The sequence below is a fragment of the Bactrocera dorsalis genome, chromosome 1 (assembly GCF_023373825.1).
Source record: "Bactrocera dorsalis isolate Fly_Bdor chromosome 1, ASM2337382v1, whole genome shotgun sequence".
In the NCBI taxonomy this organism is placed as follows: Eukaryota; Metazoa; Arthropoda; class Insecta; order Diptera; family Tephritidae; genus Bactrocera; species Bactrocera dorsalis.
Genome location: NC_064303.1, coordinates 67,123,555 through 67,147,377, shown reverse-complemented (window position 1 = coordinate 67,147,377; position 23,823 = coordinate 67,123,555). Strand labels below are relative to the sequence as shown.

General features: G+C 37.5%; 1 protein-coding gene across 1 annotated transcript; it reads left to right on the top strand.

The window, feature by feature from the left end:
- Nucleotides 1-111: 111 nt before the first annotated feature.
- On the top strand, nucleotides 112-20,951 carry LOC125775388 (uncharacterized). The gene has a single exon (XM_049445927.1). The coding sequence runs from the start codon at nucleotides 8,226-8,228 to the stop codon at nucleotides 9,360-9,362; it is 1,137 nt and encodes a 378-aa protein (XP_049301884.1). The 5' UTR covers nucleotides 112-8,225; the 3' UTR covers nucleotides 9,363-20,951.
- Nucleotides 20,952-23,823: the final 2,872 nt, after the last annotated feature.

Below are 23,823 nucleotides of genomic sequence, written 5' to 3'. Positions count from 1 at the left end.
TGAACGTATTAGTTAACACGGGGATTCCTTGCTCTTTCAAGTTGCGAAAAACTAACAAATTTATTTTTTTTTAAATGCCACACACTTAATGAGAAACTAAACCTTGTTAATTTTATAATTGAAGAAGCTGCTTCTAATATTCAAAGTTACGACATCTGGATGTTTGTTGCGTCAAGCGACATATTTATATCTAAAACAAGAATAATGTTGAATTATTAAAAATTAAATTAAGAAAATCTATTTTATAAAATATTTACCTTAATAATGCATTCATAATACTAATCTATTACTTACCTTAATACATATGTATCTTAAAATAAGCTAGTACAATGTTTAACGAGAGTTAATTACGTACCCCTTTTTGTAACACACTTACCATACCATGTTCAGACCGAAAATTTAAAGGGATTAGGTTACATTTAAGGGCTTATATACCTTTTTTAATTTCAAAAAATCGAAATTTTTTATTGCTTTATCTTAAAGAACAGCTCCTTGAGAACATTTTGTCAAGTTTTCATAGAGATTCGAGCAGTAGAAACAAAGTTACAGCACTTCTAACCGCGCGCCTCGTCGCGGCCCCAAACTGAACTTGAAACTTTAAACGCGAATATCTCGAAATGGTGTTTTTTGAAAAATAATTTTGCGTTGACATAGATTGGCGGAAAACTACTGAACCGATTTTCTTAAATTTTTTTTTAAATGTTCGTAATGAAATTTTACTGTGCTTGAACGATCGACTTTTTACGCACAAACGTTTTTTTCGCCGAAATGAATTTTTTTAGTGAAATTTCTAGTGACCCAAAAGTTCATTTTTTGCATAAAACGTTCCCGTGTGCACAAAAAAAAATCATAAAAACGATCGTTCAAGCACAAGGAATTACACTAAACTAATGAAATTTGTTTACTTTTATGGTTTCAGTTGATTTGTTCGACCTGGGGAATTGTCACCGCAAGGCTCTGCCAAAAAAAGGCTTCTAAGGGAAACAGCCACCCCTTAAAAACTACTTGATATTTTTCCAAGAAATTTCGTACAAACATTGTTAATAAAGTGTACTATCAAAAAAATAAAAACATTCGTGCAATGAAATAATTGCTACATACCTAAAAAGAAAACAAAATTTCCTTTTTTTTCTTCGACAAAGAAGGTATATAACCCCTTAATTACATTCACTTATTAGCCCGTTCTCACTGCCGTTGGAAAGATGAAAAAATAGCTGTTTTTGCCATTCAAGAATTCACATCGAATAATATTTATCAAAAGAAAACATTGTCATATAGTATTTTGTAATAAAGCCGTATTCCTTTAAATCTTTTCATATAATGGAAATAATGGACCCATTTTTTCCTTTGGGAAGTCGATTCTCATGTGAAATTAGATTCATTGCTTAAAAAAAAAATAGTTTGTTTACTTTTTTTTCCCTTTGTAGTGTCTGAATCAGCTGTGATAATGTAATAGATTTTCAATGCTAACAAGTAGATGGCGCAAAATCAGAGTCGCACAGAAAGATTTAGCGTGGATCAGTTTAAAATCATTTCGATGAAGTATCAAATCTTGAACTGTCATTTTTGTATGGCGAAATCTTAATAAATTTATAGGATTAGTAGGATAAACCACTCAACAGCCCAAATCGTGTGATTAAGTGTCGGTCTGAACATGGTATTACATTATAACTAGATTAAGCCGTTAGTTTAAGATTTAGGCTAAGCGATTCCATAAAACGGAATAAAGAACTCTCTTGTAATTTGAACGTGAATTCGAACGGACGTGTCATTCATTTTTTTCGGAATATCATTTTAGTGACAGGCAATTAGGCTTTGAATTAATTCACGTATTTCCATGTAAATATTCTCGCATCACAAAAACGCTTGAGATTTTTCATGGCGCCCGAGCAGGGACTAAGTGCGTGAACTTAGTATATACATATTTTATTAATTTCGTTTTCGGCCCTTCGGGAAAGTGAAGTGGAAATAAATTAAACCTTAAAAAAAAAACAAAAGCATCACCTAAAACAAAGAAATATATAATATAAAGAAATAAAAAAGATACCAATAGAAAAATACATATAGTACATACATATAATTAGTACATATACTGGAAGTGGCCAAGTGCAGTGATACCTAAACACAAATAAAAAAGAAAAATAGCTATAAAACATAAAACAAAAAAAAAAACTTAAGTGATAATAAAAAGAAAAAGTGGCGTAAAATGTATTGAATACTTATATACGGGCCATTCCATCAATTGGCGACATGGTTTCGTACCCGTGGTTCTCCGATTTTGACGAAACTTTAGAATATTATAATATAGACTAAAATAAGAATATCTGTAAACTTTTTAGTGGCCAAAGTTGCTCCATTGTTTTTTGGCGCGCACTTCAAATTGAGATCAAACAAAAAAATTACTTTTTCTTTTATTTTTTAACGACCTCAAAATTGAATGAAAAAAATTTTGAAGTTATCCATTTTTATGTAAAAAAATCTCAGCTTTCTGATAAAAATATTTTCATAATCCAAAAAAAAATTCAAAATCCAAAAAAACCGTGTTTTTTCCAAAAATCCCGCGTTTTGTGCTCTTTCCCCCCTTTTACATTTTTATTCGATTCCTCGTTAAATTTTACATAAGAATCAGTGTTCAAAAATATGGGACTCTGATCCCAAGAACAGCAAAAAAAAAATCCAAAATTTACGCTCAAAATCCAAAAAAAAACATTGTTTTCCAAAAAATCCGGTTTTTTGTGCTTTTCCACCAACTTTTTTTTTTTCAAAATTGACTTTTCCATTCGATTCCTCGTTAAATTTTACATAAGAATCAGTGTTCAAAAATATGGGACTCTGATCCATCAACAGCAAAAAAAATGCAAAGTTGTCGCTATACGGCGCAGTGTGTTCGCTTAGAAGGTTGTGTGAAAGAGGTAAATGTGTAAATTGTATTCATAGACTTGAATTAAGAAGAAATCTTCATTCATAAAAATATGCGCCGTATAGCGACAACTTTGCATTTTTTTTTGCTGTTGATGGGATCAGAGTCCCATATTTTTGAACACTGATTCTTATGTAAAATTTAACGAGAAATCGAATGGAAAAGTCAATTTTGAAAAAAAGTTGGTGGAAAAGCACAAAACGCGGGATTTTTTGGAAAATAATGTTTTTTTTTTGGATTTTGAGCGTCAACTTTGAATTTTTTTTGCTGTTCATGGGATCAGAGTCCCATATTTTTGAACACTGATTCTTATGTAAAATTTAAGGAGGAATCAAATAAAAATGTCAATTTTGAAAAAAAAGTGGGGAAAGAGCACAAAAAGCGGGATTTTTGGAAAAAACATGTTTTTTTTGGATTCTGAAATTTTTTTTAGATTATAAATATTTTTATCAGAAAGCTGAGATTTTTTTTTACATAAAAATGGATAACTTCAAAATTTTTTTCATTCAATTTTGAGGTCGTTAAAAAATAAAAGAAAAAGTCATTTTTTTGTTTGATCTCAATTTGAAGTGCGCGCCAAAAACCAATGAAGCAACTTTGGCCACTAAAAAGTTTATAAATAGATATTCTTATTTTAGTCTATATTATGATATTCTAAAGTTTCGTCAAAATCGGAGAACCACGGGTACAAAACCGTGTCGCCAATTGATGGAATGGCCCATACATATGTGAAAAGTGTTAAACACAGTGGCAAATATACATATACAAAAAGGCTAAGGAAAAAGATTAATTTAAACATACATATGTATATACGTGACGTGGAGTGTGAAAAAATTAGAAGAATACGTACTCTACTTACATATGTATGTACGTTTGGAAATAACAAGAAGGTACGGAAGACAAAATTCATTACTTGTGATCTTGGGCTGGCGGACATGTATGTATGTATATAAGACATATATACATGTACGTTGAAAAGAACGAGAAGAAACTGAAAGTACAGTGAGTTCCATATTTATCGTACCAAAGTGGTGGAAATAACCTCGGCTAAACGTGACAACCGAAAAATAATGATTATGTTGTTTAAAAGTGCCGTATGACAAAAAATTAAGGTTAAACTGTGAAGTGTGGCTAAAGACTACCGTTTCTCGTGCCGTAAGAGTGAAGTAGCATTTTAACTTACCGCTTCCCGTGACGCTACAGATCCCCGTAAGCACATACCACCAAGTGTCCAGTTTTACATCACTTCGCTGCTGCCACAACGTTGCTGCTGTATCAAGCCGCTGCTGTCATCAAATCGCTGCCGTCGTGGGAATGAGCTGCCGCTCATTTAAAATTCCATATATGAGGAACTCCAAAAATCTAGTGCGACAAAACATACAGCAGCATATATTACGTTTTGGACAATCTCTGAAATCATTATACATTGGAGTAAAGCACATCCATCCTCACTATAAACCTTCGTCGCGAATAGAGTGTCCGAAATCTAAGAGTTGTCTGACAAAGTGCATTGTCAACATGTGCCAACGAAACAAACTCCTGCGGATCAAGTGTTTCGGGGTTGAATTGAATAATTCGATATGGTTTTGCAGTCCACAGTTCCTTCTAGAAGACCTTGCATTATGGCCAATTAATAGCCACTTCCAGTTCTCACCAGAAGACGAAGCATTAGAGAAGAAGAAAAATACATTTACACCAATTTCGACCAGTGAAAAAAATTTAATATCGGACCTTATTGAAAAATTCTCTTCTCATAAAAAATTGGTCGCATATATATTGCGATGGATAGGACGACCATCAAAATCTTCCATGGGACAGGCTATGATTTCAGAAGAGTTTTCTAAAAATTGCACAGGTGGTCCAACTTTCAGAATTTTCGGATGTTATTCAAAAATTGCATAAAGGTACCACCCTACCAGCAAACTTGGATATGTCGATTTCGTTCAAATTAATCCGAGTAGGAGGCCGCCTATTAAATACACCTCTCCTATACGAAGCCAAAGTTCTACTTTTATAAACAAAAGTTCGCAATTCTTTATAACATACGCCTTCGAAATCACCACACTGGAGCTAAAGTGTTGGTTGCGCTTTTTGAGAACGCATATGCCTACTATAAGAAACTGTATTCATTGTTTCCATTACAAGCCGAAGTTGCAAAACCAAATAATGGGAAATTTTCTAGTCGAAAGACTTCGAACACCACGGCTCTTTCTTATATGTGGCGTAGATTTTTGTGGTCCGATTTACATTAAAAATACGCGGTAGACTACCCGTAAAAAATCGGGCAGAGCTGTGCCGGTGCACACGGCCGTTGGTTTTAACGTGATGCGTCTATGTTTGCGAATCGTTTGTACGGAGTCACCCGCACGTTGAGGTCGAATTGACGAGGCACGGCGTAGTATATTTGTGGGAAGGATAGTTCCTCGCCGTGAACATCATAGATTATGTTGATCGGAGATGAGTTCTGTTCCGGAACAATATCCAAACATTGTTCCTCATTCTATAGCAAAGCATGTTGTCGAGGCAGCAGGATTTCAGATTCTGGGGCAAAGTTGGGATCGACAGACTCAATCTGAAATTCGAGGCCGATATATTCATCCATATCTTTGTCAAATACACTCCAGTCGATTTTTATGTCATAGTGTTTGTACAGCGGTTGCACACTGGGTTATTTCCCACTGATTTAGCGAATTAGTTCAAAAAATGAAATTGAAATATGTTTAATGTATTTGGTACCACGTAAAATTAGACAATATTTTACATCACTAGCTAAAGTATTTTTGTTCTTTCCTTAACCGTTTTCCAACACTAAGCTCACAAAGTTGACTATTTATAACAAGTTTGTTAGCAAGAGGTGATTTGTGTAATTTCGTCGGTGACTAAAGTATATTTTCGTAATAATTTCCAAAGAAAGATTTAAAGTTAATATGGAACATTCAACCTCAGGTAGTTCAAGTGTTTATATTGTATATTTGGGTTTGAAAAAAAGTGTGTTTATATTTTTAATTGATTTTTTTTAAACCTTAAAAAAATTGGTATTTTTCATGTTTATATATACATATGTTTTTTTGTGCGTGAGGGTATGTTATAATTTTTTTACCATAATCTGTGCATATTGGACTAATATTCAAAAAAAAACAAAGTTGCCCTTTTGTGCCTTTTGGCGCTGAAAGCGTGTAGTTCTAGTTTTATTCGTCATGGGATCATGCTATACCTTTTTGGAAAGCTCATTTCACGCGCTTATACGTGTTTGATTGATTGTCGTTTCTTTTAAGTTGTTCGTGAGTTATAGCGTCGCAAACATGGAGCAAAATAAAGAGAAAATACGGCATATTTTACAGTACTACTACGATAAAGGCAAAAATGCATCTCAAGCCGCCAATAAAATTTGTGCAGCTTATGGACCCAATACAGTTTCCATTTCCACCGCACAACGATGGTGTCAACGTTTTCGTTCTGATGTAGAGGTGGTCGAAGATGCGCCACGCTCCGGACGACCTGTCGTCGAAAATGGCGATAAAATCGCTGAATTGGTTGAAAGAGACCGGCATAGTAATCATCAAACCGTTATAAACCATTTGAAAAAGCTTGGAGTCACTAAGAACCCCGATGTATGGGTGCCACACGAATTGATTCAATACAAATATCGCAAGACTTTTTTGACAACCCATATTTATTGAATAATCTTTAATAAAATCAACATTTAGTTAAATGTTAAAGTACAGACACAACGAATGGCTAGTCAAGAAATAATAGATACTTAATTATGCTAATAAAAAATACAAAACTTAATCATCTTGTGTCCATGGACTTTTATTACTGGTAAATCAGGTACTTCATTTTCTTTCTGAAGTTGGATGTCAGGAACATTTTCGTATCAACATCGTCTTCTTCCATCCATCCCGGGCACTTCTAGCAGCAATTCTTTGAGGACAAATTTTCGCAATAGGTAACAGCTCTTGTTTTTTATGTGATTGTTTGTGTTGATTGGTGGCTTTATATGAAGAAAAATATAGGCCACATATGCTACACGATCTTTTAAATAAGTATGACTCTACACTAAGGCAATAACTATCATATGGAACTTGTTTCAGATGGGATGATGCTTGGAGATTTAATAATATCTGTAGTAATAATGAAGCAAACTTAGCGTCGTTGTCATCATTCCCTGTGACTCCATAACCTTCTGATGTCTGTTTAATTAACATAGGTGGTCCTTCTTTTAATAATTTCCAAAGACTAGAACGTCTTACGCCGCAACATGTAATAGTTTCACATTTAACTATTTGTAAAAAATATTGTGACTCACGTACATGATTAGCGTACCAAGTAGAATTATTTTTCAACATCATAACCTGTTCAATATCCAGTCCAGTAACAGTTGGTGCAACACATTCAGCAACGACTGGAAAATTATCAATGACTAACTTGCTCCAAATGTCAGCCAACACATTGGCCGCACTTTCGAAGTTTCGTTTTTCTAGATCTAAGTCAGCAGTTTGATTACTTGAATCAAGATGTGACCCAAAATCATCATGATTTAATAGTACACCAGTAAGTTTGCGACTGAGAGGTGCCATGCGTCGTGGGGCATTTGTAGCTATATAAATTGCATCTAAATGAAAATCTTTGAAATCTTGTAAAGCTGAAACTATAACCCGGCAGACAATTTTGTAAGTTTGATTAAAATTATAATATAAAATAAAATACGATTCGCAGAAGAGCCCCAATGTTAATACTATACCAAAGCTTCTTACAACTTAAGTATTAAAAAACAAAAATTGTCTTTATAAATGTTAAATTTTTGTTTACCTACATATAAATTTTACGTTTGTACATCACAAATTTTAAAATGTGATGTCACAAAGCTTTTGACCCCCCCTGCCCCTTGTCACACAATGTCACTTCTGAATGATACCCTTCCCCCCCTTCAAGGTGTGACGTAATTTATGGATGGCCCCTTAGGAGTAAATTCTAATTCGCTTTTTATAACACGCCAGACCCTATATCCGCTTCAAAAATATTTCCTTCATACACTGGTGTTCAATCTGCAAAGAAGAAATGTTATCCTAGAACTGAGAGCATTCATATTTTCGAAAACTTAGCAGTAGTAGACTTGCAAGCCCTGCTTAATCACACTGTTGAACGATTATTATTACTTCAAAATGAAGTTATCGTCACTCTAGATAAAAGTAAGTTGTCTAAATTCTGCTTGTATACGAAGTGGGGCTTTGATGGTAGTTCAGGTCATAGTTTGTATAAACATGCTTTCCATGGAGCAGAAGCAAGCGATTCATCGGTTTTTATGACTTCCATTGTTCCAGTTAAATTGGTTTGTGAGGAAAAAATAATATGGCAAAATCCTCGACCCTCTTCCACCAGATTTTGCAGACCTTTGAGAATGTCATTTGAAAAAGAGTCCGCAAGAGTTTCAGTAGCAGAAAAAAAAAATAGAGTAGAAGAGGAGATAAGGGATCTTTCTTGCTCTATTGTACTGTATGGCGATAACTTTGTAGAAGTGAGACACACTTTAATTTTATCAATGGTAGACGGAAAAGTTTGCAATGCCTTAACAGAAACATCCTCTACCCAAAAGTGCTACTTGTGTGGCGGAATGAGTAGAAAATTTAATTTAATTGGCAAAATGATCGAAAAGGAGGTAAAAATGGAAAATTTACATTTTGGACTATCTACATTACACGGATGGATAAGGTTTTTCGAATGCCTTCTTCACTTGTCATATAAGTTACCAATAAAGAAATGGCAAGCCAGATCAGAAAGTGATAAAAAAGTTGTAAATGAAAATAAAAATCGAATAATAAAGGAATTTAGAGAAAAAGCTGGATTAATCATTGATCAACCAAAACCTGGATGTGGAAATAGTAATGATGGAAATACAGCCAGACGTTTCTTCCAAAATGCAGAACTATCTGCAAGTATAACGAAAGTTGACTTGAAGCTGATAAAAAGAATGCATACGTTATTAGTGGTGGTTACTTCGGGATATCAAATAGATATAGAGAAGTTTCGTGATTTTGCACAAAACACTGCCCGATACTGTGTACAATGTTATCCCTGGTATAACATGACTCCAACTTTACATAAATTCTTTATCCACGGACCGGAAATTATAGTACACGCTTTGCTTCCAATCGGCCAACCATCAGAGGAAGCACAGGAAGCTCGAAATAAAGATTTTAAAAGATACAGGGAGCATTTTTCTCGCAAAAGTAGTCAAACAAAATGTAATGAGGATATATTAAAGAGATTTTTAGTTACTTCAGATCCATTGATTTCAAGTAAAACAAAATTACCCGCAAAAAAATCTAAGAGCTTGCCGCAAACAGCTTTGGAACTTTTGAAATCAGCAGCTCCTCCAGCAAATCCTGATGATGATGATAATGATGAATCTGATAGTACAGATACTGATGATTATATGTAGTAGTAGTGACAGTGATGGTTATTAATTTGTTATTCCTGATGCTTAAAACCGTAGCAATAATGTATAACCATATAAATATAAGAATAGCAACATAACTTTCAGTTTATTTGATCTTTGGTAATACTATGTAAACCTTCGTAAAAAAAAAAAAAAATCCCACTAAACTGTTTTCGGAATTGACTTTTTTTTAGTAAAAACGATGCAAATAATATAAATCAATCCAAATTTGTTCAATAAAATGTACGTTTGAATTGAATTGAATTTGTTTCAGGGACAAATACCCCACTGTGGGTTGGTTTACCAAATAACGCAGCCAGGCCTTGATAACTGATCTACGTACGAAACCACTCAAATAATTCGATTTATGAATAAGTTTCTTTTTTACATCGACAGGTACATTGATTACCTGGCCGACTATACCATAGTTACCTTCGTAGCGTAATCGACGAATTTGCAAAAATGGTAACCGCGGTGAAATCAATCGAATGCTGATCGGGTCAAGCAGCGGCAGTCACCTCGGCTTTGGAGGATAACGAAAACCAATTAAGCGCGACAGCGTTGAGATTTTATAGGCATCTATCGATTTGCCACAGGTACTGCATAAGCGAAATTCCGTCACATTTTCATCGGGTAATTTTGATTGAAGGAAAGAAATGTTGCGATGTTTCACTTTCTTTAAGTCTCTTTCGAACCTGAGTCGATCACAAACGCTGCAAGATAAACCCAACGGATTGGCTTCAAGTACCGTTTTGAAGTATTTGTCCGCTGAACGCCAATCATTTTGCATTGCTTCTACTGACATTGACATCTCTCAGTTGCGTGGCAGATCCAATGGATATATCGATCAACTGTTCATTCGTTACGTCCATAAGTATAGGTATTCCAGTGGTAGAGGTAATCGCGAGGTCGGCGGCAGCAGCTTTGCGACGATCTGGAAACCGTCTCGCTCGCTCGACGCCGGACATTAGGGTACCTATGCGTGGCCCATAGCCCCCTCTTTGTAACGATAACCGTAATTTATATTTCTGGGGCGCTCTTGCACGAACTGAGGCCGACATACCAAAATTTTTATATATTTCTTATCACTTTCTGGTTATTTTAAAAATAAACACTGTCCCGATTACACTTATTTTTGTATAAATCAATACGTTCCGTTCCGCTTTTTGTAACACATACTTACATTACAACTAGATTAATCCGTTAGTTTAAGATTTAGGCTAAGCGATTCCATAAAACGGAATAAAGTGTTCTCTTGTAATTTGAACGTGAATTCGAACGGACGTGTCTTCATAATTTTCGGAATAATATCATTTTAGTGACAGGCAATTCTTTTTCTTCTTCTTTACTGCCGTAGACACCACTTACACGATTATTGCAAAGTTAACAACAGCGCGCCAGTCGTTTCTTCTTTTCGCTACGTGGCGCCAATTGGATATTACAAGCGAAGCCAGGTCTTTCTCCACTTGGTCCTTCCAACGGAGTGGAGATGTTACTCTGCTTCCCGCGGCGGGTACTGCGTCGAATACTTTCAGAGCTGGAGTGTTTTCATCCATCCGGACAACATGACCTAGCCAGCGTAGCCGCTGTCTTTTAATTCGTTGAACTATGTCAATGTAGTCGTATATCACGTACAGCTCATCGTTCCATCGAATGCGATATTCGCCGTGGCCAACGCGCAAAGGACGATAAATCTTTCGCAGAACTTTTCTCTCGAAAACTCGCAACGTCGACTCATAAGATGTTGTCATCGTCCAAGCCTCTGCACCATATAACAGGACGGGTATTATGAGTGACTTATAGAGTTTGGTTTTTGTTTGTCGAGAGAGGACTTTGCTTCTCAATTGCCTACTCAGTCCGAATTAGCACCTGTTGGCAAGAGTTGTCCTGCGTTAGATTTCCAGGCTGACATTGTTGGTGGTGTTTACGCTGGTTCCAAGATAGACGAGATTATCTACGACTTCAACGTGAGAGCCAAGTCGCGAATGCACGACTGTTTTTTTTGGTGACATGAGATATTTCGTCTTGCCCTCGTTCACTGCCAGACCCATTTGCTTTGCTTCCTTGTCCATTCTGGAGAAAGCAGAACTAACGGCGCGGGTGTTGAGGTCGATGATATTAATATCATATCATCCCGCGAGGTAAGCAGTCTACTTTCCTTCCGCTGCGATACGGCACTCCTCGTCGTACCAGCTGTTCTTTTGCATTTCCCGAAAACCAAAGGTTTCGGTTGCAGCTGTACGTAAGGAGTTTGAAATGCCGTCCACAGTTTCCTTATACCGAGTTGTTGACGAGTGCTCTCAGAGTCGAGTAGAAAATCGAAAAAACACTGGAGACATGTCTTCCGTCTATCACGATATGATTGATCTGGTTGGTGGTTTTTCGATCCGGAGACAGTCAGGTAGCTTGATGTATCTTCCTATGCTGGAATCTAGTACTACAGATAACCATATTTCGGGCCCCGGCGAAGTCGATCAGCCTCAACCCATTTGGGGATGTTTCCTCGTGGAGGTTGAATTTACCGACCGTAGTGCCAAAGATACCTTCTTTGCCCACCCTAGCGTTAAAGTCGCCAAGCACGATTTTGAATGTTGGTGCGGGCAGCTCTCATAAGCGAGCTCCAAGCGCTCATAAAAGTCATCTTTGGTCACATCGTCTTTCTCTTCCGTCGGGGCGTGGGCGCAAATCAGCGATATGTTGAAGAACCTCGCTTTGATGCGGATTGTGGCTAGACGTTCATTCACCGGAGTGAATGATGGTACTCGGCGACGGAGTCTCTCTCCCACCACGAATCCCACACCAAACTTGCGCTCCTTTATATGGCCACTATAGTAAATGCCACAAGGACCTACTCGTCTCAGTCCTTGTACCGTCCATCGCATTTCTTGGACGGCGGTGATGCCAGCCTTCACTCTAACGAGGACATGAACCAGCTGAGCAGCGGCACTTTCCCAATGAAAGGACCGGATATTCCAGGTGCATGCTCTTAAATCGTAGTCCTTATTTCGTTTTCCATGTTCGTCATCAAAAGAGGGGTCTTTATTCCGAGGCTGTTTATGCTCTTTTACTGGTATATTTTTTTACGGGGCGGGTCCCAAACCTAGCGCATGACCCTGTGTAGGGGATGTTTCGCCTTCTCACTTTAGCTCGCCTTCAAACGGATGTTCTTGGGCTACCCAGAGGATACTTGGTCAAAGACTGGAAGTCGTGAGCTGCTTGAGTCATATGTAAAATAATCGTTTCTGGCCACTCCCAGAGAACTTCTACACATGACTCCATCACACAGGCAATTAGGCTTTGAATTAATTGGCGCATTCCCAGGTAAAAATTCTCGCATCTCAAAAACGTTTGAGAGTTTTCAATGTTTTTTTCACTTTTTTAAGCTTTAGATTGGATGAAAATCTTATCAAACAATCGCGAAAATTATCAAAATTTTCCTAAATGTTTGGAATAGAGATCAAATATTCTTGACTATTTAGACAAAGGGCGTTTCCAACAAATACTTCGAGTCTCAAGAGATCAATTTACTTTGCTATTGTCGTTGATCAAAAACAGTGCGTAATTTAACCACGCTCGATCCATTAAGCAATTTTCGGTAGATCTACAGCTAGCTATAACCTTATATCGTTTGGGTTCAGCGGGTGAAAATGCGGCGATTCGGAAAGTAACTACACTATTTTGAGTAGGAGGTGGTGAAATTCTTCGCAAGATCACAAAACTTATATTTTCGTCTTTTTTGTAGTTAAAACTAGATATATCACTGCTTGCTACGAATGAAAGATAAGATATCGTTAAAACAACATACAATTAGGTACCGCATCGCATAAGGTATGTTGATGGTAGTGAATTGAAGCTTGCAGAAGCACCAGTTGTTAACCATTCAGCTCATTTTCTCAAAAAGCCGAATCTATTCCATAAAGGCACAAGTTGTATGCGATACTCTTTTTTCTTCTTCTCAATGGCTAGCAGGAGATTCTGCATATTCATTGCTGACCACTTTTAACATTTCGATCAAATTCACAACAAATGGACCATTCAAAGCCTAAAGCTTTCGACTTGAGTCGTAACAGATATCGCGTGAGGATTGAACATTACTTAGGGATTCTAAAAGAAAAGCTTGGTAGCCTCAAAGTTCCAACTGGTTTATTTGCTGTATATTGCATAACATCTTACGAGCTTATCCTAACGATATTGTATACGTAGACAATATGGTTGTCGATAGCGACGAAGAATCGGATGAATTTTCTCCACGGGAAAATGGCCAGCGAATAACTGAAGCAGTAGCCAAAAGCAAATCTTTGTATTCAATAAAGTTTGGCGATCAATAAAACGTTAATTAGTAATATATGTATGTTGTACTTTTTTTTAATTGACTACAACCTTTTTAGCAGGTCTATTTTTGATATAACTATTTATATAAGATCATACTTACGAAACCTGAAGAAATAAGCTAACTGCCGTAAATAATCAGAAATGAATACAAATATAATTTAGTTTATTTAATTATTTTAATTTTGATTTTTTTTTTTCAATTTCATACATAGTCACTCTGTCTTTCATTTCTATATCTAATAATAATTTCTAATAATTTTTATCAGTTTCTATTATTTTTAAATCGATATCTAATCTTTTCTTCTCTTCTTCGAATTTATATTTCTCAAATTTCAACATCTTCGTTTCCATAGAAATTTTTTCAGCTTGGATAGCCGCCAATTGTCCAACGGATGATTTCGGTGGCCGAGTTAACCGCTGGAATGTTGATATCGGGGTGGAAATTGGTGCGACATTTGACGGCACAGCAGGTACATATTCCTCTTCCAAGAATTCTACTTCGAATTCGAATGCAGGACCAGCTGGACACAGTTGAGGCAAAGGCAGGTTACCTCATACCAAGGAAAATGGCCAGTATCCGCTTTCCAAATATTTCCCTCAGCTGGTCGAAATTATTAAAAAATGATTTATCTACAATAAATTAAAACTATCAATATTATACTAACTAGAAATTATAAAACCTATTTAAAACTTACTTTTCTCAACAAATTAAGAGCCTAATATGTCTTTATGTAAAATGACAGCTTGCACAAAGTTGCAATTATTTTTTACGTGTCATTGCACGAAAACAAATAAAGGTGTCGTTGAACAATTGGAAAATTCTAATTCTGCAATACGTGCACCTAGCAAGAGCAAGATAGTCCGCCTAATATGTTAACGGATATTAGCGTTAATTGCCGTCAGAGCGTGACAATAGCCAAAAAACACTTTGCAGTTTAACTGCTGTTGTTGGGAGTTTGTAAGCAGTTTGTGGTGGTTGTTGTTGTAGGTCAAACGAAGTGGTATCCAGGACCCTTTAATAAGAAATTTTAGTATTCAGGTACTTTACCATTGTTTCTAATTTCAAACGATAATCAAATTAGAGTTCGTAAAAAACAACTTAAATTTGTTTTATATCGGTCTTATTCCCGTTTCTGTTATCGTTTAAAGGTTGGTACGCAGCTCTCAAGTAATTGCTCAAGAACACAAATACATTATTTCTGAAGTAATTTTGACAGCTGGTTACGCATTGTGAATGATCCACATTAGAAGAGCAAGAGAGAATAAACAAAGTAAACAAACTTTGTGCGTATGTATGTGTATGGTAACACAAATATTTTCATTGAGATTTAAGGAATGTTGTTGACGATTGGTTGGTTTTATACAACATTTCAAAATGGAACATACTTTATAATAATGATTTCAACTAATTTAGGATGAATTTGACGATTACTTCGAATTTCCTGCAAGAAACAATTGTTGATTTCATGTTTCTTCGCAAAACCAGGTTTGCCATATTCACATTTTATTGAAAAAAAGTATTAAAAATTAGTACTAGCTTTCTTAAGAGCTGCGTACTAGCACAAGTAACTCTATCGCAGGAACGTTTCTGGACCGTTTCTTAAGCGTTTTTTATATGAAGTTTTTACGTTTCTTGAGAGCTGCGTACTAAGCTTAAAATAGAAATATGAACGTGAGACATTCCTGTTGCTGTTATTGACATTTATCGAAAACAAATTGTGATTCCCCATTTTGAAAACAACGGCATAGAAACAGTCTTTCTTTGTAGTTGTAATAATTAAGAGCGATATAGAAACGAACACAATTATTTGAAGTAAATATGAGAATTTCTAATACGAATCAGTTGAAAAATTTAGTTTCAGAATTGGAAGAAAAATCTGCGTATATCAAAGATATAACAAAGGACCATTCGTTTCGATTTTTTTGGAAAGGATATTCAGGCTGAGGCTATTTGGGGGCGTTTTTTCCGTAGCGGGTCCCAAACCCAGCGCACAACGAAAGTTTTCTGGCTACCTAGGGGTCAAAGACCGGAAGTCGTGAGCTCCTTGAGCCATATGCCACTCCTAAGTGAACGACAATCAGAGAACTTTCCTCACTTGCGTGAACCTCTGCACATGACTGCATCCTCCAAGGGAAGAGGGATCGAGACGCATTGCAGACAGAAAAAGAGAGAGGCTGAAATGCGTGAGTATGAAGAGTTTGCCAATTTTGCCGACATAGGTTATGCTCGAAAATTCTACGAAAAGATACGGCGACTAGCAGAAGGTTTCAAAACCGGAGCATACTCTTGTAGAAGGAGAAGTCGAACCCGATTCCCCAATCGAAAACGGAGGAGCAGATGTTCCACTGCCTGACCACGAAGAAGTTCGTGAGAAGAGAATCGACACACATCATTTTTTTCATAGCTGCTTTTAACAGCACGAAAAGGAACTGCCTTTATGCCGCGATGTCTGAATTTGGTATCCCCGCAGAACCAAAAGCTGCGTCAGGATCGGGAAGAACCTTTCCGAGTTGTTCGATACTAAACGAGGTTTCAGACAAGCCGACTCCCTGTAGTGCGACTTCTTCAATTTGCTCTTAGAGAAAATAATTCGAGCTGCAGAACTTAATCGAGAATGTACAATATTCTATAAGAGTGTACAGCTGCTGGCGTATGCCAATGATATTGTTATCATTGACCTCAATACCCGCGCCGTTAGTTCTGATTTCTCTAAACTGGATACGGAAGTGAAGCGAATGGATCTGGCAGTGAACGTGGGCAAGACGAAATATCTCCTGTTATCAAACAAACAGTCATTCCTCTCTCGACTAATAAAAACCAAACTCTATAAGTCACTCATTATCCGCGCCCTGCTATATGATGTAAAGGCATGGACAATGACAACATCTGACGAGTCGGCCTTAGGAGTTTTAGAGAGAAAGGTTATGCGAAAGATTTATGGTTCTTTGCGCATTGGCCATGGCGAATATTGCATTGAATGGAACGATGAGCTCTATGAAATATACGAAGGCATTGACGGCAATGCTGGCTAGGTCATGTTGTCCGAATGGTCGAAAACACTCCAGCTCTGAAAGTATTCGACGGAGTACTCGCCGGGGCAACAGAGGAAGAGGAAGACCTTCACCCCGTTGGACGGACCAAGTGAAGAAGGACCTGAGCCCGCTTTGAATGTCCAATTGGCGCCACGTTGCGAAACGAAGAAACGACTGTCGCGTTCTTGTTAACTGGGCTATAATTTCGTAAGCGGTGTCTACGCCAGTATAGAAGAAGAAGAAGATTCATTTGCACCTCCCACCTCCACCGACTTTTCCTGTCTGTTGGTATAACTTAAATACAATTTTTTATTCAGAACAATTGCATTTGCGGTGTGTAAATTTTTGCCCTGTTAATTAAATTATTAAATGTGTACATATATTCAAAGAATTCATATTTAACATATCAGTGATTGTACTCTAGGTAGAGCTTCAACGATTTATTGATTAAATCTGTTATAATATCATTTAAGACCAGGTTCCTCCATACAATTTTGAAAAAATCGTTTTTTTTTTTCATAAATTGCTACTGTAGACTCGTAGAAATAGTATAGAATTAGTCCCGGAGGCCAGCAAGACCGAGGTATAAAAGAGTGAGGAGCGCTGCGGGAATTCCGGCGCTCGATCGCCTTCAGTAGCGGCAGCTACTGCGTGCATTTGGTTTAGACTGATTTTTCTCCGAACCACGTTATTTCGCATGGATGACACTCTCATTTCAAAACTATTGCACTTATCGATATGAACTAAATGGCATTTTACTCTTTAGATGTCTGGCTATGACCTCAAGCAGAATCAGAAGCATTCATTATTATTTCAAAAAGTTATAAACAATTAAAAGTGAAAAATGGGTTAAAAATATTTAAAAGTCCACCATTTTGTTTTTTTTTTTCATTGAAAATGTTTCATTCTGCTTGAGGTCATAGTTAATACGATACAGAACATGAAACCGTTTGGTTTTTTGCTTTCAAATAATTCTTTTCCAAGAAATGATGTCATCCATCTACGAATCGGATTAGTTTCAGCAGTCATTTTCAGGATCGCCATATAAAAAAATGTTTCGACTAATTTAATATACTATATGTAGTTTCATATGTAAAAAAAATTGATTACTCAACATGTTTTGTAATAAAAATAAAATGTATTGAAAAAAATTACTTTTTTTAGAGGAACCTGGCTTTAAATAAAAACTCCTAAAATTAGTGGGCCTAACAAAAAAAAATTAAGTGAAGCAAGAATACTTAAATGTCTTAAAAAGCAATATTATAGCACTAAAAATTAAGAGATGAATGTTGGCAAAATGTATGAAGACTGGAATAAAAGAATACATACAATAGGCGTGTTCTGTTTGGCCGTTATAAGCTAATAGCTAAATTCTTGGCAAATAAAAAAATGTCCAACTTTGATATGTTTTTAGTTCTTAAATACAAACTTATTAACTGGAAAAGCAAACGATACTCATCGCAAGCGTATGCAATTTTCAATTTATAATTAGAGCTTTTTGCGTATGTGATATTCTATCTTTAACTCATTCACTCAACGTGATTCTTCAGAAGAATCGATCGATCTGGCAAAGGCATCAAATATGATAGATACGCTGCTTGTAATATACTTTTATTAGGTGGAATCAAGCTAAATTGCATTCTGAAGAATATATCCATCTACCCTCTATATCCACTAACTAGCAACAATGGTATCGTATCTGTACCGGCGTCGATCAACAGATTGTAACAGCCTCGACCAGCTCCTACTATTTTTAGACTCGTTTTTTCACACCTACAGTTGAGCGATCGTTTTTTCACACCAACATGGCCGAAGCTTCGCAGCAGAACAAGCGAAAACAAATCAGTTGCTGTCTGAATTTTGAACAAGTAACGCCTTACTCGTTCGCTAAAGCAAATCAGACACTTGCTACGGCAAAATTTGTTCTTGCACTGAGCAAAAAAATGGATAAATTTTTTATGTATGAAAATGAAAATAATCTTGCGCAATGTATGTTGTGCAAGAGTACTTTTAAGAGTAAGCGTCTTTTCAATTTAGAAAAGCATTTTTTAAATTCTCACATAGATATATAAACCACCTAACGGACAAACATATATGCGATTTAATGAGAATCAAAAATTATGAATATGAAATTGACATTAATAAAATAATTGAATAAACTAAAATAAACATATTTTTTAATTATGGAAACTTTTTTCGGTGTAGCTGCTTTGTTTACTTTTTGTTTCGCTACTTGCTTCGCTTCTTGTTCTTCTTAACTAACATTTGTATAATTTTGTGCGTGCGGTAGTTTGGTCGAGACTGGATTATAATGATCGAACTACCAACAGAACAGAATGATTTCGTTGTCGCCAACAGTTAAATTGTTCCGTATTAGCCAATTATTTCGAAACCATTCATGACAAATTAGCATCGGTTTTTGGCAACGAAAGAAGATTAGAATGTTGCTCAACGTATCATCTGCCAAAAAGATCCGTTAGCACGAACTTTGTTTTACTCGGAGATACCACGTGTGTTCCAACGTCATTAGAAACAGTACGGAGTGTTAATGGTATAATATTCCCAACAGATCGTGCTGATGTAAAGAACTAAATTTACTAGAAGGGGTATCGTTTTCTATCTTCCCTTGGGATACGACAATCGTGGAAGCCATTATCTCTGCATCTCTAAGTCAAATACGGACAACGGCAAGGTCAATCTTTTAAAGTGGTTTGAATCTGGAATATCCAAGTATTTCGCGTTATATGTGGCATACGACTTAATAAAATTCAAAATCTGTTTATTTCTTTCATCTAAGTCAAAATAAAGTTTGCCGGGTCCTCTAGTGATAAATAAATAAAATAAAGCAACGATGTTTTCTTTTAATTTAAGTCGTTAGGTTAAATGAACTCCGCTCGTCGCGCTATATGTATTATAAATCCGTACAATACATATCTTTATATATATAAATCTTCTGACCGTGTGTTTGCATTTGAACTGTTCCTAAACGGATGGACCGATTTTGATGAAATTTTATGTGTATGTTCAAGAAGATTCGAGAATGGTTTAGATTTACAATTTGGTCAACTGGAAAATATTTTTTCATTTTTAATCAATTGTTAATTTTGGAATGTTTGACCGATAGATGGCGTAAACGTACATTAAAGAAAACGATGCCAAAGTAAAAGGCGACATCTGTGGATCAAGTTTTTATATTGTGGACAGAGTTGTAAGTACATACGTCACCAAAAGAAGCAACATGGCGGTTATTGGTCTTGAACGATACGGTCGATACGTGAACTGCACTAAAGCGCTTTGTAGGATATTTACTTTTTCAATTCATGAACGTTTTCCAACTGTTGTGCATTTGGCAGTTAATTTGGAAAATGACCAAAGAGTGTATTTCAACCCAGGGAATACAGTACAGCCAGTGGAAACCGCGCCAGCAACAAAATTAACATTTATGAGTTTTTGCTCAACTTTCGTCAATGATCCTTTTGCGAGGACATTCGGAAATACCTTGATATTATACATAGAATGCATCGTCAAAGAAATGTTTACTCAGAAAATAAGGGCAAGCAGTAGATGGACATCCAGGTGTGTTTTCAACTAATGCATTAAGACGAATTTACACAATCCAACCGAAAAACGACGATTGTTTCTACCTTCGGTTGCTATTGATAAATGTACGCGGTTCAACTTCATTTGAGTCATTGCGTATTGTGAATGATACGGTGTGTGCAACTTTTTGGGAAGCAAGCCAGCAATTACAATTGCTGGAAAATGATAATCACTGGAATGCAAATGACGTTCGCACACTTTTCGCGATAATCATTTCGGCATAGCCTTCAAATCCGCGTCTATTATGAGATACGAACAAAAATGGCATTGTCGAAGACATTTTACATCGTCTTCGCTAAAAATTGTAAATGGATCAATTCCGGTAGATACTTCCGGTGGTTTGATATCAATTCAATCTGCCGTTTATCGATTCACGAAAGATCGACTCATCACGGATGTGCGCTCCCAAAAATACCGATGTTGTTGGCGGCGAAGAACTGATAAGGAGCATGCATCAGCTTTTTTGTAAAATATGATCGGACGAAAGCATGCGCGCCCAATCCATAAAAAAAGAGACCCCACAATCTGCGCCAACTACCGTGGGATTAGCCTCCTCAACATCGCATATAAGGTTCTGTCGAGCGTATTGTGTGAAAGATTAAAGCCCACGTTAACAAACTGATTGGACCTTATCAATGTGGTTTCAGACCTGGTAAATCAACAACCGACCAGATATTCACCATGCGCCAAATCTTGGAAAAGACCTGTGAAAGGAGAATCGACACTCACCACCTATTCGTCGATTTTAAAGCTGCTTTCGACAGCACGAAAAGGAGCTGCCTTTATGCCGCGATGTCTGAATTTGGTATCCCCGCAAAATTAATACGGCTGTGTAAGCTGACGCTGAGCAATACCATAAGTTCCATCAGAATCGGAAAGGACCTCTCCGAGCCATTCGATACCAAACGAGGTTTCAGACAAGGCGATTCCCTCTCGTGCGACTTTTTCAACCTGCTTCTGGAGAAAATAGTTCGAGCTGCAGAACTTTTCTGAGAAGGTACCATCTCCTATAAGAGTGTACAACTGCTGGCGTATGCCGATGATATTGATATGTAATTTGTAGATAATTTCGTCTATTTAGGAACCAGTATTAACACCACCAACAATGTCAGCCTGGAAATCCAACGCAGGATTACTCTTGCCAGCAGGTGCTACTTCGGACTGAGTAGGCAATTGAAAAGTAAAGTCCTCTCTCGACGTACAAAAGCCAAACTCTGTAAGTCGCTCATAATTCCCGTCCTGCTATATGGTGCAGAAGCTTGGACGATGTCAACAAAGGATGAGTCGACGTTGCGACTTTTCGAGAGAAAAGTTCTGCGAAAGATTTATGGTCCTTTGCGCGTTGGCCACGGCGAATATCGCATTCGATGGAACGATGAGCTGTACGAGATATACGACGACATTGACATAGTTCAGCGAATTAAAAGACAGCGGCTACGCTGGCTAGGTCATGTTGTCCGGATGGACGAAAACACTCCAGCTCTGAAAGTATTCGACGCAGTACTCGCCGGGGGAAGCAGAGGAAAAGGAAGACCTCCACTCCGGTGGAAGGACCAAGTGGTGAAGGACCTGGCTTCGCTTGGAATACCCAATTGGGGCCACGTAGCGAAAAGAAGAAACGACTGGCGCGCGGTTGTTAACTCGGCTATAATCGCGTAAGTGGTGTCTACGCCTATTAAGAAGAAGAAGAATCTGCAAGCGCCGAAACTGTGTAATGGGACTCGACTGATTACGACGCATCTATCGAATACAAGGCGCAGAATGCTTGATTCTATGAATTCCTTTGAGTTCTATCGATTTGCCATTTCAGTTCAAACGCATTTGAGATGACAGGACACAAGGATATTCGCATAGAGTGTTGCATAAATTGGAAATGCTATGCTTTTCACACGGTAAGATATACGTGGCCCGCTCACAAGTTGGAAAACCATCTTTTCTATACACCGGAGCAGAAACCAAAAAATTTTGTTCATCAAGCTGTGTTACATTGAAAAAATAAGAATTAAATGATAAATACAACTTTCTTTTCATTTCAAATCATATAATTTCACGCAGGGCAACGGCTGCGGGGTCAGCTAGTTAAGTAATAAATTGGGTGATTCAATACATCTATGGGTAGCTATAACATTTTTTTCATACCTGCTAACTATTGGAGCGGGTATCTTGACAGGCAATTTAAAACCCAAACGTCAAACTCATAATTTACCTGAGTTGTTTCAGCCTGCTGGATGGCAGAGAACGCACAACGTCAAGAGAAGGCGAATCTGATTCCGCAATAGATGACGATGGAGCAGGCATTCCATTACCCGACCATGAAGAAGTTCGAATAGCAATTGCCCGCCTGAAGACTAACAAAGCGGCAGCGGCCGACGGATTGCCGGCCGAGCTATTCAAACACGGCGGCGCAGAACTGATAAGCATCAGCTTCTTTGTAAAATATGAACGGACTAAAGTATGCCCAACGATTGGAATTTAAGTGTGCTATGCCCAAGCCATAAAAAAGGAGACCCCACAATGTGCGCCAACTACCGTGGGATAAGCCTCCTCAACATCGCGTACAATGTTCTGTCGAGCGTATTGTGTGAAAGATTAAAGCCCACCGTCAACAAACTGATTAGACCTTATCAGTGTGGTTTTTGACCTGGAAAATCAACAACCGACCAGATATTCACCATGCGCCAAATTTTGGAAAAGACCGGTGAAAGGAGAATCGACACGCACCACCTATTCGTCGATTTCAAAGCAGCTTTCGACAGAATGAAAAGGAGCTGCCTTTATGCCGCGATGTCTAAATTTGGTATCCCCGCAAAACTAATACGGCTCTGTAAGCTGACGTTGAGCAACACTAAAAGCTCCGTCAGAATCGGGAAGGACCTCTCCGAACCGTTCGATACCAAACGAGGTTTCAGACAAGGCGATTCCCTATCGTGTGACTTCTTCGACCTGCTTCTGGAGAAAATAGTTCGAGCTGCAGAACTTTTCTGAGAAGGCACCATCTTCTATAAGAGTGTACCGCACGGTTAGATCTGCTTTCTCCAGACTGGACAATGAAGCAAAACAAATGGGTCTGGCAGTGAACGAGGGCAAGACGAAATATCTCATGTCCTCAAACAAACAGTCGTCGCACTCGCGACTTGACACTCACGTCACTGTTAACAGTCATAACTTTGAAGTTGTAGATAATTTCATCTATCTTGGATCCAGCATAAACACCACCAACATTGTCAGCCCAGAAATCCAACGCAGGATAACTCTTGCCAACAGGTGCTACTGAGTAGGCAATTGAGAAGCAAAGTCCTCTCTCGACAAACGAATACCAAACTCTATAAGTCACTCACAATACCCGTCCTGCTATATGGTACAGACGCTTGGACGATGTCAACAAAGCATGAGACGACGTTGCGAGTTTTCGAGAGAAAAGTTATGCGAAAGATTTATGGTCCTTTGCACGTTGGCCACGGCGAATATCGCATTCGATGGAATGATGAGCTGTACGAGA